This window comes from Rhinatrema bivittatum, chromosome 2 (assembly GCF_901001135.1).
Source record: "Rhinatrema bivittatum chromosome 2, aRhiBiv1.1, whole genome shotgun sequence".
Lineage (NCBI taxonomy): Eukaryota > Metazoa > Chordata > Amphibia > Gymnophiona > Rhinatrematidae > Rhinatrema > Rhinatrema bivittatum.
The window spans coordinates 46,042,029-46,058,759 of record NC_042616.1 but is presented as its reverse complement, the minus strand read 5'-3'; the positions used below and the strand labels follow the sequence as shown (position 1 = coordinate 46,058,759).

The 16,731-nt window shown below is 48.4% G+C and overlaps 1 protein-coding gene across 2 annotated transcripts in view; it reads left to right on the top strand.

The window, feature by feature from the left end:
• The window catches only part of NOS3 (nitric oxide synthase 3), a 204,451-nt gene that overhangs the window by 53,422 nt on the left and 134,298 nt on the right, over nt 1–16,731 (top strand). For both annotated transcript variants that reach the window (XM_029587976.1, XM_029587975.1), the window contains exon 9: nt 9,437–9,538. In XM_029587976.1, the coding sequence (XP_029443836.1) occupies nt 9,437–9,538 (102 nt within the window). The remainder of the gene's footprint in view (nt 1–9,436; nt 9,539–16,731) is intronic.

Below are 16,731 nucleotides of genomic sequence, written 5' to 3'. Positions count from 1 at the left end.
CCTATGGCTCTTTCCAAGACCACCTACATCCTTTCATACCTGGATGGTAGGGCCTTGTCTTGGGCATCTACCTTGTGGGAGCACAAGGACTCCATTTTGCAGGACATAGAAGGATTTATGGACTTGTTTAAATCTGTTTTCAATGACCCTGCTCGAACTGCTGTAGCCGGTTCTGCTTTGGTGGAATTGAAGCAAGGCAGCAGATCATTGGCTGAATTTGCCATCGAGTTCAAAACTCTTGTGGCAGAACTTCGCTGGGACCCCGAATGTCTCAAGACACTCTTTAGCAGAGGCCTGGATACCCGTTTGAAGGACGAGCTGGCTGCTTGTGAAACACCTGACTCGCTGGATGAATTAGTAGCCTTGGCCACTCGGATTGATCACCGGCTCCGGGACAAGGGGAAGGAACACTGGCCTAAGGTGTTACCTGGGTTGAAACAGGCTAGTTCTATATCCACACCTCGGATGGTTCCAGTAATTCTTGCTGCAGATAAAGATGAACCGATGCAACTTGGTCATGGACATTTAACTTCCAAAGAAAGAAGACTCTGGAAGAAGTGCGGCCTTTGCATGTACTGTGGTCAGTATGGCCGTGATGTCTCTACATGTCCTATTCGTCCAGAGATCGGACAGGGCCTAAGTCCTGCAGAAGGTCCATTCTTAGGCCATACTGTGACTTCTCCTCCGCTTTCTCTTCTAGTCTCCTTGACCTACGGACCAATCACAGTTCAGACCCCTGCCCTGGTGGACTCAGGGGCAGGAGGCAACTTCATTCTCAGACGACTAGAGGAATATTTGAGGATCCCCCTCATCAAGTTGAAAGAGCCACTACTGTTATCCTCAGTTCGTGGAGAACCCTTACCAGGTGACCAGTTACTCTCCGCACCGGAGCTCTCCATACAGAATCGCTCTCCTTCTTTGTATTGGAAAAGGCCATGCACCCTATTGTCCTGGGGTTACCCTGGTTACAAGTGCACCAACCCCAATTTGACTGGGCAACCTTGGATCTCTCCCGTTGGGGCCCAGAATGTCATGGGAAGTGTCTTCAGGAGATTTCGCCTATAATGTGCATGCCTGCGACTCCAGTGATGCCAGGGCTGCCGCCCCAATACGCATCCTTCAGGGATGTATTCTCCAAAGAAGCGGCTGACATTCTTCCTCCACATAGACCCTATGACTGTGCCATAAGACTGAAGCCCAACACTGATCCACCGAAGGAAAGAGTGTACCCTCTCTGTGTTGCGACCTTCGCTGCTCGACATCTCCACTCTGCCCTCCTTATCTCCTTGGCGACTCCCTCTTGCTCGAATGGAAGGTTGGCTGCTGCAGCGTCATTCTGCCGACTCCCTCTGGCTTCCCTGGAGCAGCTCGACGCTGCAATCCGCCATGATTCACAAGAGCCTAAGGGTGCGCGCGCGCGGTGTGGCCCCAACTGATGTACCAGCAATGGCGCAAACCTCAGGGGTGTCCCCCTGAGATGACGTCATCCGTTCCGGATATATAAGGTCTTAGAAATCACTAACTGATCGAGTTAGCAAGGAGTTGGTTATAGACCAGTTTTGCTCTTTCCAAACTACTCTGCCTCCTTGGACTTACCAGGGGTACCCGCTCCTCGGGGGCCTTGCTTTCTCTTTGTTTTTCAGGTCACAGTCAGGAACCGGTACTCGCTCCTCAAGGGCCCTTGTTCCCGGACTGGTTGCTGAATATTTATTCTGCCTGGAAGTCATCGCTGCCTACCACACCAGTGAGTTACCTTCTCTCTCTCAGAGCTTTCCCTGGAACCAGGTACTCGCTCCTCGAGGGCCTAACTCATTCCAAAACCTGGACTACTTCTGGAGACTATTGTGTGAGTGTTACCATCAAGGCTCTGTTCCTGAACTCTGCATACCCTGCCTATTCACTATATTCAGTTTCTCTATAGCTCAGTTATCCAGGATCGCTGTTCCAGTATCTGAGGGACTACAGCCCTGCCGGGCACTTCCAGCTCACTACTGCCACCTCTGGTGGTTCAATATACTGTTTAATAAAAGAACTAGTGTGTGTCTGTCTCCATACTCTGAGCCTGACCAGTGGTCCCTCTCGGGATCTTCCCCCGGGGGCGTGGTCATCTGCCACCGGCCCAAGGATCCACCCACAACTACCTCAAACACCAACATTCAGCTCTCGAGAATAAAGCAATGTCGGAATACATTGAAGAAAATCTCCAGAAGGGCTTTATCCGACCATCAAAGTCACCAGCCGGCGCAGGCTTTTTCTTTGTGGGGAAGAAGGACAGTACCCTACATCCATGTATCAATTACCGAGGTCTAAATGAAATCACGATCAAAGACCGTTACCCCTTGCTGTTAATCTTGGAGCTGTTTGACCGACTGCAAGGGGCCAGGATATTTTCAAAGCTTGACCTGAAGGGGGCCTACAACCTCATTCGCATTCGGAGCGGCAATGAATGGAAAACAGCCTTCAATATGCGAGACGGCCACTTCGAGTATCTTGTAATGCCGTTCGGGTTGTGCAATGCACTCGCCATTTTCCAAAATATGATGAATGACATCTTGCGGGATCTGCTGTATAAGAACGTGGTAGTCTACCTGGACGATATACTCATCTTCTCCCAGGATTTGGACACCCACATTGCAGACGTCAAGCAAGTACTCCACTGTCTTCGTGAACACCGGCTGTACGCCAAACTCTCTAAGTGTGAATTTCACAAAGACTCAGTGCCTTTTCTAGGCTACATCGTGTCAAGAAGACGGGAGAATAGAAATTATTCAGGAATAAGCAGATAAACACCGACACACAGTACTTATGACAATACAGTAGAGTAGTCTATGATCCCCACATCACAACTAGCATATTGATAACACTATGTATAATAAATTTACCCGTAAAAGTACTTTCAGTACACTCGGTCATGACCCACTTCTCTAAAAATTATTTTGTCTAATGATATATTGTAACCGAACCTTTGACGGCACCTGTTAGAATGTACTATACTACACTTTTACTTGCATTAAATATGTGCCTACATGTAAACTGTTGCGATGGTATATAACTTAGCGACGGTATAGAAAAGATTTTAAATAAATAAATAAATAAAAGAAGCCTTCCAAATGGACCCTCACAAGGTTTAAAGTATCAAGAATTGGTCCTGACCTACCAGCTTGAAGGCTTTAAGGAGATTCCTGGGGTTCACCAACTATTATCAAAGCATCATAAAGAGCTACTCTTCTTTAACAGTACCCTTAACTGCGATGACCCGCAAGGGTGTCAACACTTCAAAATGGTCAGCAGAAGCCATTTCCGCATTCGAGAAATTGAAGACTGCCTTCTCCACGGAACCGTGCTTGCAGCATCCAGACCCCAAAAAGCTCTTTATCGTCGAGGTTGATGCTTCAGATGTGGTTGTAGGGGCTGTGTTAAGCCAAACAGGAGACTCGAAAGCCTTACGTCCCTGTTCTTTCTTCTCACGAAGATTTTCTCCTGCCGAGAAAAACTATGGGATCGGCGATAAAGAGCACTTGGCAATAAAGCTTACATTCGAGGAATGGCGCCTTGGCTCGAAGGCGCTCAACATCAAATAACCGTATTCACGGATCATAAAAATCTAGAGTATCTCCTCCACGCACAACGCCTGAATTACAGACAGGCCAGATGGTCCCTATTTTTTAATAGGTTCGACTTCATGCTCAAGTTTCGCCCTGGAGATAGAAACACCAGAGCAGATGCTCTGTCGTGTTCTTTTCACTCGGAGGATGTGCCTGATGAGCCACAGCACATTATTGATCCGAAGAAAATCCTCTTGGCATCTACCCAGTCTGTGCCCACTGGTGTAAAACTATCGTTCCAAAAAGACTCAGGAAGAAAGTGCTTTTTTGGGCACACGATTCCAAGCTGGCTGGCCATCCTGGCCAACGCCGTACCCTGCTCAAGATACAGGAGCTATATTGGGGGCCTACTATGAAAAAGGATACCTATTCCTACGTGGCATCCTGCACCAATTGTGCTAAGAACAAACCTGCTTCTGGACAACCGTGGGGTCAGATGCAACCACTGCCAGTTCCGGATTGGCCCTGGTCGCACATCGCTACTGACTTTGTAGTTGATTTACCTACTTCTGGAGGAATGAACACCATCTGGGTGACTGTGGATCGATTTAGCAAGATGGCACACTTCCTGGCATACCCTCAGCCTTGGAGCTTGCTAAGCTCTTCATAAAGCACATATTCCACCTCCACGGACTACCTTCTCACATCATATCTGACTGTGGGTCCCAATTCACGGCACAATTCTGGAAGGCCTTGTGCAAGTTGTTCAACATCACTCTAGACTATACTTCAGCCTACCATCCGCAGTCGAATGGCCAAACGGAACGGATGAATCGTACCATGAAGCAGTTCATTCGAGCCTATGTCACATAACAACTGGGCCGAATTGCTTCCATGGGCTGAATTCGCCATCAACTCTCATCCAGCAGTTTCTACTGGATTGTCACCATTTGAAGTGGTTTATGGAGTTCTCCAACACTGCCACTGCCACTTCCACTGAAACTCTCTGTGGCGTCTCCAGCAGCTCAATCCACTGCTGATGATATCCATAAACTGTGGATTTGGACAAAGGACATGCTGATCAAAGCGAGTGACCGTGCTACTACAATGCGCACCATTCGCAAGCCCCAGTCTTCAAACCAGGAGACAAGTCTGGTTGTCAACCAAGCACCTCTGACTTAAACTACCCTCCTCTCGGTTTGCTCCTCGCTACGTGGGACCATTCTCAGTCCTTCAACGTATTGGCAAAGTCACCTACGTCTCAAGCTACCACCTGGTCTCAACATCCATAACGCTTTCCACGTTTCACTTCTGAAACCACTCAAACTCAGCGAATTTTCTTCCAAACCTCAAGATCCACCTGTCATCAATGCAGAAGACAACTTAGAATTCAAAGTCGAAGAGGTCCTGGATGTTCGTAAAAGAGGCAATACTTTTGAATACCTTCTAAAGTGGGAAGGTTTCGGCCCCAAAGAAAACTCTTGGGAGCCTCAGACCAATATTCTGGACAAAGAGATGCTTCGTCAGTTCCACCTCGCGCATTCTCCAAAACCCAAGCCTGGTATCCAAAGAGGAAATCGCCCTTTGAAGGGGGGTACTGTTGCGACCGCAGCTGCCCGACGTCTCCATTATGCCCACCGTACCTCTTTGGCAACTCTCTCTTTGCCTGTTGGAAGTTTGGCTGCCGCGGCATCCTCTTGCCGCTCTCCTCCGGCGTTCCCGAACTGGTTAGACGCTGCACACCACCATGTTCCCAGCAGCCTAAGGGCGTGCGCAGCCCCGACTCAAGTACCAGCATTGGCGTGAACCTCCTGAGGTGACGTCATCTGCACTAGATATTTAAGGTCTCTGAAAATGCTAACGTATCGAGTTAGGAAGGGCTTTCCTCCAGGTATCGGCGGATGGGATTTTCTCTCCTCATACCTTGCTATTCTGCCTCCTCGGACTTACCAGGGGTACCCGCTCCTCGGGGGCCTCGCTTTCTCTTTTGCTTTTCAGATCGCAGTCTGGAACCGGTACTTGCTCCTCGAGGGCCCTTGTTCCTGGACTTGCTACTGGATACCACTTCTGCCAGGAAGTCATCACTGCCTACAACACCAGTGAGCTACCATCTCTCTCTCAGAGCTTTCCCTGGAACCAGGTACTCGCTTCTCGAGGGCCTAATCCATTCCAGCTCCTGGGCTGCTTCTAAGAGACTATTGTGTGAGTGATACCATCAAGGTTCTGTTCCTGAACTCTGCATACTCTGCCTGCTCACTATACTTAGTTTCTCTACAGCTCTACCATCCTGGGATCGCTGTTCCAGTATCTGAGGGACTACAGCCCAGCTGGGCGCTTCCAGCTCACTACTGCCACTTCTGGTGGTTCCATATACTGTTTAATAAAAGATCTAGTGTGTGTCTGTCTCCATACTCTGAGCCTGACCGGTGGTCCCTCTTGGGATCTTCCCCCGGGGGCATGGTCATCTGCCACCGGCCCAAGGATCCACCCACAACTACCTCAAACACCAGTGGCGTAGCGAGGGGTGGGCGGCCGCGCCGGGTCTAAGGGGACGCCAAAACGCGTGAGGGATACGCTCTAGGAATCACAAAGCTCCTGTTATGCTCTCCGACCAACTTTTTCCATTCCCACGCGCACCGCCTCGTGGCAGCAGTTTACCATAGCTCGTCGCGCACAACTGGAAGGAACCCCAATCGTTCCCATCGCCAGCACGCACAGACTGTAGCCGAGAAAAACTGGTCGCGAAGCCTCCCCAACCTCGCTCGCGTGTGTCCCCTATTGGCGGCAGTCTCTCATCTGTCTTCGCTGCTGCTGCCCTCTGATTGGCGGAGCCGGCCGGCAGTCAGAGGTGTTTCCCAGGAGACGGCGAGTGGACTTGCTTGGAGTGGACCGCGGCGGGCGGAAGCTCATTCGAGCTTGGTTTCTGTTTTGACTGAGGCGGTGGTGGCGCCGCCTTTCTTATGGGAGCTTTCCCTGTTAGTCAAACGAGAGGAGTCCAGCAGCGTTGTTGCAGAACTGCACTCCTCTTTGTAGCGGCCAAAAGGAAAGGGGGGTGGTACAGGAAGAAGGCGTGTGGCCGTGGAGGGCCCCTGCAGCACTGCGTACTGAATGCAGGTCAGACACTGAATGTTGTGTGTTAGCCGCTGGCAGTGGGGAAATCAGTATATCTGTGAACTGAGCTGGACTGGGATCTTGGAGACTTCCACGGTGATCACATGCGCCACTATCGTGTTTCTCTTATCTTTCAAAAGGTCTAATGGGGGCGGGGTGATGCTGCTATCTGACAGGCCAATGTAATAAGACTGCTGATTTTTCTGCGTGGATTTTTTTTGTGCGCATCCTGCAAAAACTTGTGGAAGTACGGGATGTAATAATAGCCATGTATGCTAATTAGACACTGTATAAACTCCATGCACACTGAGCATATGTGCCGGGTCTAAGGGGGTGCCAAAACGCCTGGCTCTGCAGAAAAATAGCACCAATTTCAATGCAAATCATTGATGGAGGGAGGGGGCGCCGAAGAAGTCTCTTGCCCCGGGCGCCAAATTGTCTAGCTACGCCACTGTCAAACACTAACAACGGATCAGCGTTCAAAGCTGTGTGCAGTGACAAATTTAGGATTTTGCTACCCTAGGCACTGTTGGTGGTGTTGCTCCCTCTCCCTTCAGGCAAGGGACAAGAGAGCAGAAAATCTAAGGCACCTTCTCCCCTCATGTCCCCCAGATGACAGGACATTAGGGATTAGGGAGCAGAGTGGCTTTTCTTTGCTTCCTGCTGTGTGCTCGGGCCTTACCCCTCTCTGCCTGTTCCCTGTACAGGACAGTAGGGTAGGATCTGGAATAAGGAGCAGAGCAGTTTTTCTTTGTCCCTTTCAACCTCACCCATCCCTTCCTGTTCTCTACACTGGGAGGGGAGGGGCTTGAGCAGAAGAAGGCTATTCTCTGTTGGGTGAGTCTCAGCATAACTGGGAGGCAGCAAATCTTCATCTGGCCTGCAATCCTCCCCGCCCCCCCCCCCCCCCTCTCCGATTTTTTCCACCCTAGGCCTAGTGCACCTATTGACAAATCCAGGCCTGACTGTGTGCTCTTGACACCATGCTAAGTTGCCAACCTAGATGCTCCACAATAGGATAAGATGGTCCATTGGTACTGTTTGGGGTTGTTAAATTCAAAATTGTGATGTGCGATGATTATGGCTTTCTATAATCTCTTCCAGTCTTCATTTAATGGGTTCTATATCATCTTGAAATATTTGCTTGATTCTTGCCTTCAGGTATTTTATTATTTGTCATTGGGTGGTTAATGTCTTGAATGGTTCTCTTGGCTGTTGTCTTGGAATCTTATAATACTGATTGCCCATCATCCTAGATTTTTCCAATTTTTGGCTGTTTAATGCCTGCATTCTTCTCTTATTTAGAAGGTTACTGTCTTCTGTCATTTAACTTATTGTTGCTTCTGTTGTTTTAACTGGATATTATGTTTAAGTCTATCATTGTAAGGTTGGCTACTGTACTAGCTTCTTCTGTTTGGGTATACACTATCTTTACATCTCCCATTGCTTTGTCTTCAGGTTTCCAGACGTATGGTTGAATATTCCCTTTGTAATTTAACTCCTGTTTGATGTTACTGCATGTTTTGTAGGCGTCACCCATTCTTTGATAGGTCCAAGACCTACAATGCGCTGTTGGGCCTTCTCTTGCCTTCTTCCTGCATATCTGGCTATTTATCCTCAAAACTTATCATCCAAATTTCCTTTGAGCACATCATGACTTTAGTTGAGCATATATCTCCACCAATTGGAAAGCTAGAGACTTTGATTTTCCATTGGCAGCTGCTCTGTTTTCCTGCTGATAACGTACTCAGCCACTTTCTTTATCCAAGCCAGACCAGAGAGACTCAGTCACTGAACAGTACAATATTGAAAGACATGGCCCCCTTTCCTCATTTCTCACTAAACCCTCTCATGCAGTATGCATTCTGTACAGGCCTCTTTTCCTCTTTTCGTAATGCCCCATGGCTCACTCTGGCAGGCTGGCCTTTCCCTCTACTGTCTCCTGCCCCTGGAGCTCCCTTCCCTTTGTGTTTGCTAGCCTCCGTCTCCACATCCTGCAGGAGAATGCATTTTATTAGAGTGGATTGACTTATGAGAGAGTGCTAGCTGTGCCGTCTTGCTGGACAGCAAACAGAGAAGTTGAGTTAAGCGACTTCAAATTGATGTCACTCAGGTTAATATAAGCGACTCTTGTTAGCACAGAATATGTTGACTGAAAAAGAATTATTGTACCTGTGTCTTAAAGCAAATCTTCTTATAGTTAGTGTTTAATGTAATGATGCTCAAGATACTGTTAGAGGACATTTTGCTAGATCACATTATTTGTACCTGGCTCGCAAATTTTGAATAAAATGTAATTTACAAAAAATTAAAGAAAAAAGATGATTTCTAGTAGCAACGCTACAAGGCTCTCACCCATCTGACAATACCCATTTCTTCACTATTTACTACCACACCCCAACCTAATATCTCTTGTGTGTCAACCTTTCTAGCCACTATCAGCTCTTTGGAGAAGGAACGTCCCTTATCTTTACATTAGTCATTAATTGTATGCATTCTTTTGTTGGTGGCTGTATTTACCTTGCCCCAGGGCTGTGTGCACTATGCAGTATAAAATTAATAGAATAATGGGCATAAATTGAATAATTTGTAGACTGAATGAGGCCTTGCCGTCATCAAATTCTGCCAGCCTAAGGCTAGCGCAGACTCAGATAGCTTCCATCTCATTAATCAATAGTATATGTGATTAGTTTCGTTTTAATAATGCATCCAAGCAGGTTGCATGCACAACACTCCAGTCACAAAGTCCTCCCCCCGCCATGTCTGTGTTGAATTCCCAGGAGGTGGCAGCGCGGATGGGCCTGGACACCAGAAAGACCTCCTCGCTATGGAAAGACAAAGCGGCTGTGGAAATCAACATCGCCGTTCTCCATAGCTTCCAGGTAAAAGGAACCCCTGCAGCTGATGTGCACTTTGGGGGGGGGGGGGGGGAACGCTAACCAGTACCAAGGCAGGCCTTGCTGGCACTTTTACTGTATAGAGCTGAGCATGCTTTTACCTGCACCGTACGGATTCAGTCTTGCTCTGGCGAGCTGGTAACTTTCGGCAGCTTTGTCAGCCATCTGCATTGCTTTTACCAGCAGTTTGGCCTGCAGTCATTATTGTATTGTAGACCTGAGTGCCTTTTCAGCTGGGTGACTTACAAATGACTTTATTCACCTCACCTCTGCCGGGATATATTTTGTGCTTTCCCAGTAAACAAAGGCACAGACTGCGCACCAAAGCAAATAATTTGTTATCTAATCCTGCGTCCCACGCTCTCTTATATCTCATTTGGTTCCTGTTCATCAACATTTGAGTTCTTACTAATCTTCTTTCCTGGTTTCCCCAGACAGCTACAACAAAAAAAAAAAAAGCAAAACCCAGAAAACAAGAAACCTTTCAGTAACCGATTGCAAGAATGTCCTCTTTCTATGCTGCTCCTTGTACTGCACAGCCTTGAAATCCTAATTTGGGGCACAGTTTGGGACACGTAATGAAAAAGAGAGATGTCAGGTGCCATAGCACTCCATTGGAACACATTCAGTTTGGCTTTTTACAGGGACAGGCAGTTTTTTTAAACCAAAATGCGGGAAGGTTCCTGTTCATCCCCAGATCAGTCCAGACAAGTGGGTTTATGCATCCCTGCCAGCAGATGGAGGCAGAGAACTAAAAACATTGAGGCACTGCTACCTAACAGAGAGTGCCGCCTGCAGTCCCCCAATATTTCTGTCTCCAGCAGATGGTAGAGGTGCAAACCTCTACAAACAAACACACAAACAAATACATAAATAAATAAAAGGAGATTGGCTTGGAGAAGTTTGAGTTTGGGCTCCCCGAGGTGCTAGGTACCTTTGTGGACCATCCCTCGGGTTGAGCTGGGCATCCGGGGGGGGTTGGAAACCTCTGTCTGTGCTCACCCGCTGCTTCCGAAGACCTTGATAGCCTCTTGCCCTCTGAGGTCTCTTCCTGCGAGCCAGGGTTTTCGGATCAGGTAAGGAATCCTTTTGTTATTTTTCAATTAAGTTTTTAAAAAAAAAGAAAGAGAATCTTGATCAGGAGACTGTGTTTGGTGGCTTGGCGACCATGGCGATTTGGCAGCTGGTGCTGCCGGGGTTGGCAGGAAAAAGAAGCTGAGGACTTGCAGTTTTTTCCCCAGAGGGGAAACTTGCTTACTTGCCCCTTTCCCCGGGCTCCCAGGGATCAAAGGCAGGTTGTTTTTCGGCATCGCTTGGGGTGGCATGGCGGCGGGGTGCAGCGTATCTGCTGCAGGTGCGGCCTCAGGGTTTCCTGTGTGCCGCTCGGACGGGGCGGCTGAGCGGAGCTGCGTTTTTAGCCATATTGGGTGCGGCCTGACTTTTGCTTTCCCGTGCACTTGAGCCATGTTTGCTTCCCGCTTTGGGGATGGTGCTGAAATCACGAGTGGCGGCAGACAGGACCTGCAAGCTCTTGTATGCTAGGCTTGTTCTCGCTCCCTCTGCACCATCTGCAGAGGTGGGAACCTCCGCAGGATCAGCAAAGGTAAGAGGGCTTCCATCTCGTCGGGAGCCTCAGCTGCGGGCCTGCGGTCCTGAGCCTGGGGTCTGGGAGAACTCAGCGAGGCACTGGGAGGTCTATTCTGAATGCATGTGTGAAGTGCGCAAAATGCATGACATGGGCTGCGCAAACATCCTGTCAGACCTGCAGGGGAAGGCGTTCGTGCCTTATTGCAGCTGCACTCTGCACCATGTCCAGGAGGGCTCGTTGAGGCGCTATGATGTGTGGGGTGTGCATGTGTGGAGCATATGACAGCATAATGCTGACTGCAGACCATGGAAAATATTCGGTCTGGCCTGTGTGGAAGGCGTTTGCGCCTTAATGCAGTCTCACTCTTTCCCGATGGCATCTCCGGGGGTGAAGGAGGATCTTCAGAGACTGAGGGGAGGCGATTCCTCCAATCTTTACATGCTTCATAGATATGGAATCAGCAGCGGCCATGTTGGTCTCCTCGTGTTAGGAGACCAAATGTTTTAGGGAAACCAGAGTTTCCTCACTTCCACAGTTCCCACGGGTTCAGATTTCTTCTGAAGCCCGGGTTCATGTAGGGGGAGCTGGTGGAGGAGATGGTAGCCGGTTTTCACCAGGGAGTCTAAGTCCTTCTCCGTGGACTTTGCCCTGCTGCTGCATTTGGCGTTTTTTGGTCAGGTGGGAAGCAGAAGGAAAAGGGGCCACTGGTTCACAAGGCTGGCACCTGGCGGAAGTGCCCACAGGGAAGTCGGGTGGGTTTTTCTTTGCCGAGTAGGCCCCTGGGGGTGCGCCATTTAGGAAATGTTGAGGGGACCTTCTTGGACAGGAGGGGGGACCTTCTTGGATTCTGATGCTCCTCAAGAGGTGCTTGTGGAGTACCCTGGGGGGTGGGATCCAGGGCCCATCTGAGGAATGGTGTTCCAGATGCGGACAGGACTTCAATCGGTTCCAGAGGAGATTCCTGTGGGAAAAGGTTGTCCCTAGAGAGGCTTGCTCGTTCTGGACAGAGGGCTACACCCTTTCATCCCTCAGGTTTTGGATGAACGGTGGACAACGGTCATGCATGAGGATTCGGACAATGAAGAGGGGACCTGGTCCTCGAAGGGCTGCAGGGTTCACCGGAGATGTGTTCCTGTAACTATAATAGGGAGGAAACTAGTACTCTGGGAGGGAGATACTCTGGAAGGCAATGGCGAAGTTTTATCCTTTGCTAGAGGAGAGTTTGGAGCTCCTGAGGCTACTGACAGTGGCCAAGAAGACTACCGTTCTTGTAAGAGGGTTGGTGATATTCAAGGATGCTTTGGACCGGAGGTTGAAAAGGTTCAAGCTGATGGCCTTGAGTCTTCCAGCGCCTATTTGCAGTACTGAATGCATCCAGCCTGCTTTTCCTAGGTACAGGAGAAGGTCGCTGTTTCTTCAGTCGATTCTAGGCATGCAGCCCACTTGGAAACCACGGAAGCCTATGTGGTAGATGCGCTGTATGATTTAGTATGTCTTCACCAGGAATATGAGTTCTGCGGTGACAACTTGGAGGGGCCCGAGTCACAGCTCTGTGGACACTGGAGGATAGGAAGACTGGCAAGAGAAGTGTTCCATCATGCTCTCGTATCAGAGATGCAAGGAGATGCCATCCTCACATAGTTGCGATGGAGAAGGTACAGAGAAGGGCAACCAAAATGATAAAGGGGATGGAACAGCTCCCCTATGAAGAAAGGATGAAAAGGTTAAGGCTGTTCAGCTTTGAGAAGAGACGGCTGAGGGGGGATATGATAGAGGTGTTTAAAATCATGAGAGCTCTTGAACGGGTAGATGTGAATCGGTTATTTACACTTTCGGATAATAGAAAGACTAGGGGGCACTCCATGAAGTTAGCATGTGGCACATTTAAAACTAATCGGAGAAAGTTCTTTTTCACTCAACGCACAATTAAACTCTGGAATTTGTTGCCAAAGGATGTGGTTAGTGCAGTTAGTATAGCTGTGTTTAAAAAAGGATTGAATAAATTCTTGGAGGAGAAGTCCATTACCTGCTATTAATTAAGTTGACTTAGAAATTAGCCACTGCTATTACTAGCAACTGTAACATGGAATAGACTTAGTTTTGGGGTACTTGCCAGGTTCTTGTGGCCGGTTTGGCCTCTGTTGGAAACAGGATGCTGGGCTTGATGGACCCTTGGTCTGACCCAGCATAGCAATTTCTTATATTCTTATATTCTTAATGCTTCTTTTTCCTCGCAAGGCTCGAGAAGGCAGCAGTCCTTTCAGAGGGGTACGTAGGCCTGGCCACGATAATTCCAGTCAAGGGGCTGGAGGAAATGAGGCGTTGCAGTGAGGCCAATCCAGCCCCCTTCTCCATGGAGACCATCAGAGGTAGATTGACCTTCTACTTACGAGGACAAATCAAGGGGGTTCTGGAGATGATATGAGATGACTACACTATGTAGCGTTTTTCTCTGGATGTCCCGCTGACAGAGGCGTGTCTCCAGATTTCCAATCAGAAGGACCATCTTCGGTTAGTAATGCTGGGACAGCATTTCCTGTTCTGGCTCTTCCCTTCAGCTTGGCTACAACCCCATGAACCTTCACGAAAGTGATGTTGGTGATGGTGGCAGTCTTACGGTGCAAAGGGATTTTGGATTCACCCATTTCTGAATGATTGACTTGTTCCAATGAAGGCGTAGGAGGAGTGCCTTTGGTCACTCTAGCGAGTTTTGAACTCCTTGCGGTCGCTGGGTTGGGTGATAGATGTGGCGAATAGTCACTTAGTGCCGACCCAGTCGTTGGTATATCTGGGGGTACTTTTTGATGCACAGAGGGGCAGAGCGTTCCTGACCTTGGTCAGATTGACAGAGTTACAGGCGCAGGTAACGCGTCTGCTTAGTCTGTCGGTGACAATGATTTGGGACTATTTGCAAGTCCTAGAGTCCATGGCTTCCAAGTTGAATTTGGCTCTATGGGCCTTCGTACACATGAGACCGATGCAAAAGGCGCTCTTGTCCAGGTGGCTGGTTCACATGTTCTCAGACAATGCGACGGCAGTCGCTAAGAGAGATGAGGAGTCATGTGGTGGCTCTAGAAGCTTGACAGATGTTTGGGCGGAAAGCCATCTCGAGGGATGAGCAGCTTCTCACTTCACAGGTGCAGCCAGCGTGCAAGCAGATTTCTTCCGCAGATAGCAACTGGATCCGAGAAAATGGGAATTGTCCCGGGAATTTGGGATCACATCTGAGCCCAGTGAGGCATTTTCCCAGCTGGATCTCATGGTGACACGTGCCAACACAAAGGTGGCAAGATTTTTTCATTCGCTGAAGAGAGGTCAGGGCAGTGGGTCTAGATGCTGTTCCCTTCCTGGTCAGTCGGTCAAGTTCCACAGCACATAGAGTGATTTCCAGGGATGCTGGTGCTAGTGGCACCAGAATGGCCGTGGCGACCATGGTTCCCAGATCTGGTACATTTCGCAGTAGAGGGACCCCTCAGGTTAGCCCACCTTCCAGGCTTGCTCCAGCAGGGTTCCATCTTTTTAGGATTGGGAGGATCACTTCTAGCTCACAGCTTGGCATTGAGAGGCGGCGGTGGTGCCTGAAAGGCTATTCAGAACCAGTTGTTTCCATGCTCCTCCAAGCTCGGAGATCCTCTATGTACCTGGCATATGTCAGGGCCTGGAAGATTTTTTTTTTCTGAGCTGTGGTGTCTGCAACAGCGATTGGATACCCTGGCTGGGGAAATTTCTCCTATCTTAGCCTTTTTATGGCAGCAGGGGTTGTCTAAGCACTGACCTATAGTTCGCTCCACGTTCAGGTGTTTGCCTAGGGTTCCCTTAGGGACACGTTGCTGGGGAGGTTTGTTTTTTTTTTGGCCTTCCATCCTGAGGTGGTTTGGGTTGTGAAGGAGGTTGGGCATTTGCACCCTCCAGTTTAGAAGTTATGCCCAGATTGGAACCTCAGTTTATTTCTGCAAAGGCTCTGTGGCACTTCTTTTGATCCTTTAAGAAGAGCGACTTTGAAGGACCTGACTTTGAAGACAGTGTTTCTCATGGCAATCTGTTCGACCAGAAGGATTTCGGAACTACAAGCGCTGTCTTGCAAAGATCCTTTTTTGCGTATCTATAATGATGGGGTATCGCTGCGAATGGTCCCCTCTTTCTTACTGAAGATGGTGTCTTTTCATGATCATCAAACAGTGGATCCTTCCGGTCTTCCGGAGTGGTCTGAGGATTCCCCTCAGAATAGCGAGCTGCATCTTTGGATTCTGTGGTGGTATCTGAGGATTACTAATAGTTTTCGACAATCAAATCACCTTTTGATGTTGCTCGGTAATGCGAAGAAAGGGGATAAGATCTCTAAAGTCTTGAGTCTTTGTTGGTTGAAGGAGGCCATTTGCTCCACTTATATTTGTAAGGGTCACACTGTTCCAGTGGGTCTGAAGACACATTCTACAAGAGCGCAGGCGGCCTTCTGGGCAGGGTGTCAGTTGTTGTCTTCTCAGGAGAGTTGTAGGGCTACGGTGTGGTCCTCATTTTATACTTTCACCTAGCTTTACCATTTGGATTTCTGGGTGCAGGACGAGGTGTCCTTTGGTGAGAGTGTTCTTTGTGTGGGTCTTTTGGGTTCCTGCCCAGTTTTCTGGAATGATCTGGGTTTGAATAGGAAAGGAAAATTTGTACTTACCTGCTAATTTTCGTTCCTGTAATATCACAGATCAGTCCAGAGACTCACCCTGTCATTGCCGAAAGACTTAATTTCCTGATAGTCGGTGTACCATGTTTTCAAGGATTTTTTGCAGTTTGAGCATATGTTGCAGTCAGACTGTTTTTGTTTTAAGGACATATAAGAAGGCTCCAGTTCTGGGGATCCCAACCCCGTTCACCCTTTGGCTTGGGTACAGGTCAATACTAAGGGACTGCAGGTGGCACTCTCGAACTGCAGGTGGCACTCTCGGTTATATAGCAGTGCCTCAAAGTTTTGTTCTCTGCCTCCATCTGCTGGTAGGGATGCATAAACCCACTTGTCTGGACTGATCTGTGTTATTACAGGAACGAAAATTAGCAGGTAAGAACCAATTTTCCTTTGGTCATCATTGGTCCCAGAGGTGCTGCTGTTGGAATCAAGAGGTTTTTTTTTAATGTGTAATCTGTTTTATTAATTTTCAAACATAGAAGAACAAGATATACATAAACGGTAATATATGATACATAAGCTACTCTGTTACATATCATACCTTATTGCAAAGAGTACAAAATCAGAAGCTTATATAAACCCCCAAAATTTCAGCCCTCCCCCCTCCCCATGCTAAGAAGGCTGGTCTTGTTTAACAACGAAAATAAGGACATATACTACTGAGAATATTCAACGGAATTCAGTAGTCAAAATCATTCAAAATTTGGCTACGTGTCCTGTGTGGTAAAGACTGTATAAAAGGCACCCACACCAACCTGAACCTTCGCTTAGACATCGGAGAAGATCGCTTGCTGGAGCGAAGTTCCATAGTCAATAAAGCGATGATAGAATTGTTCCAGCGGGAGTAATGGAGGGTGCTTCAGTTTGTCTCCAAACTCGTAAGATAGCTGTAACTGCCAAAATAAGGATTTTATT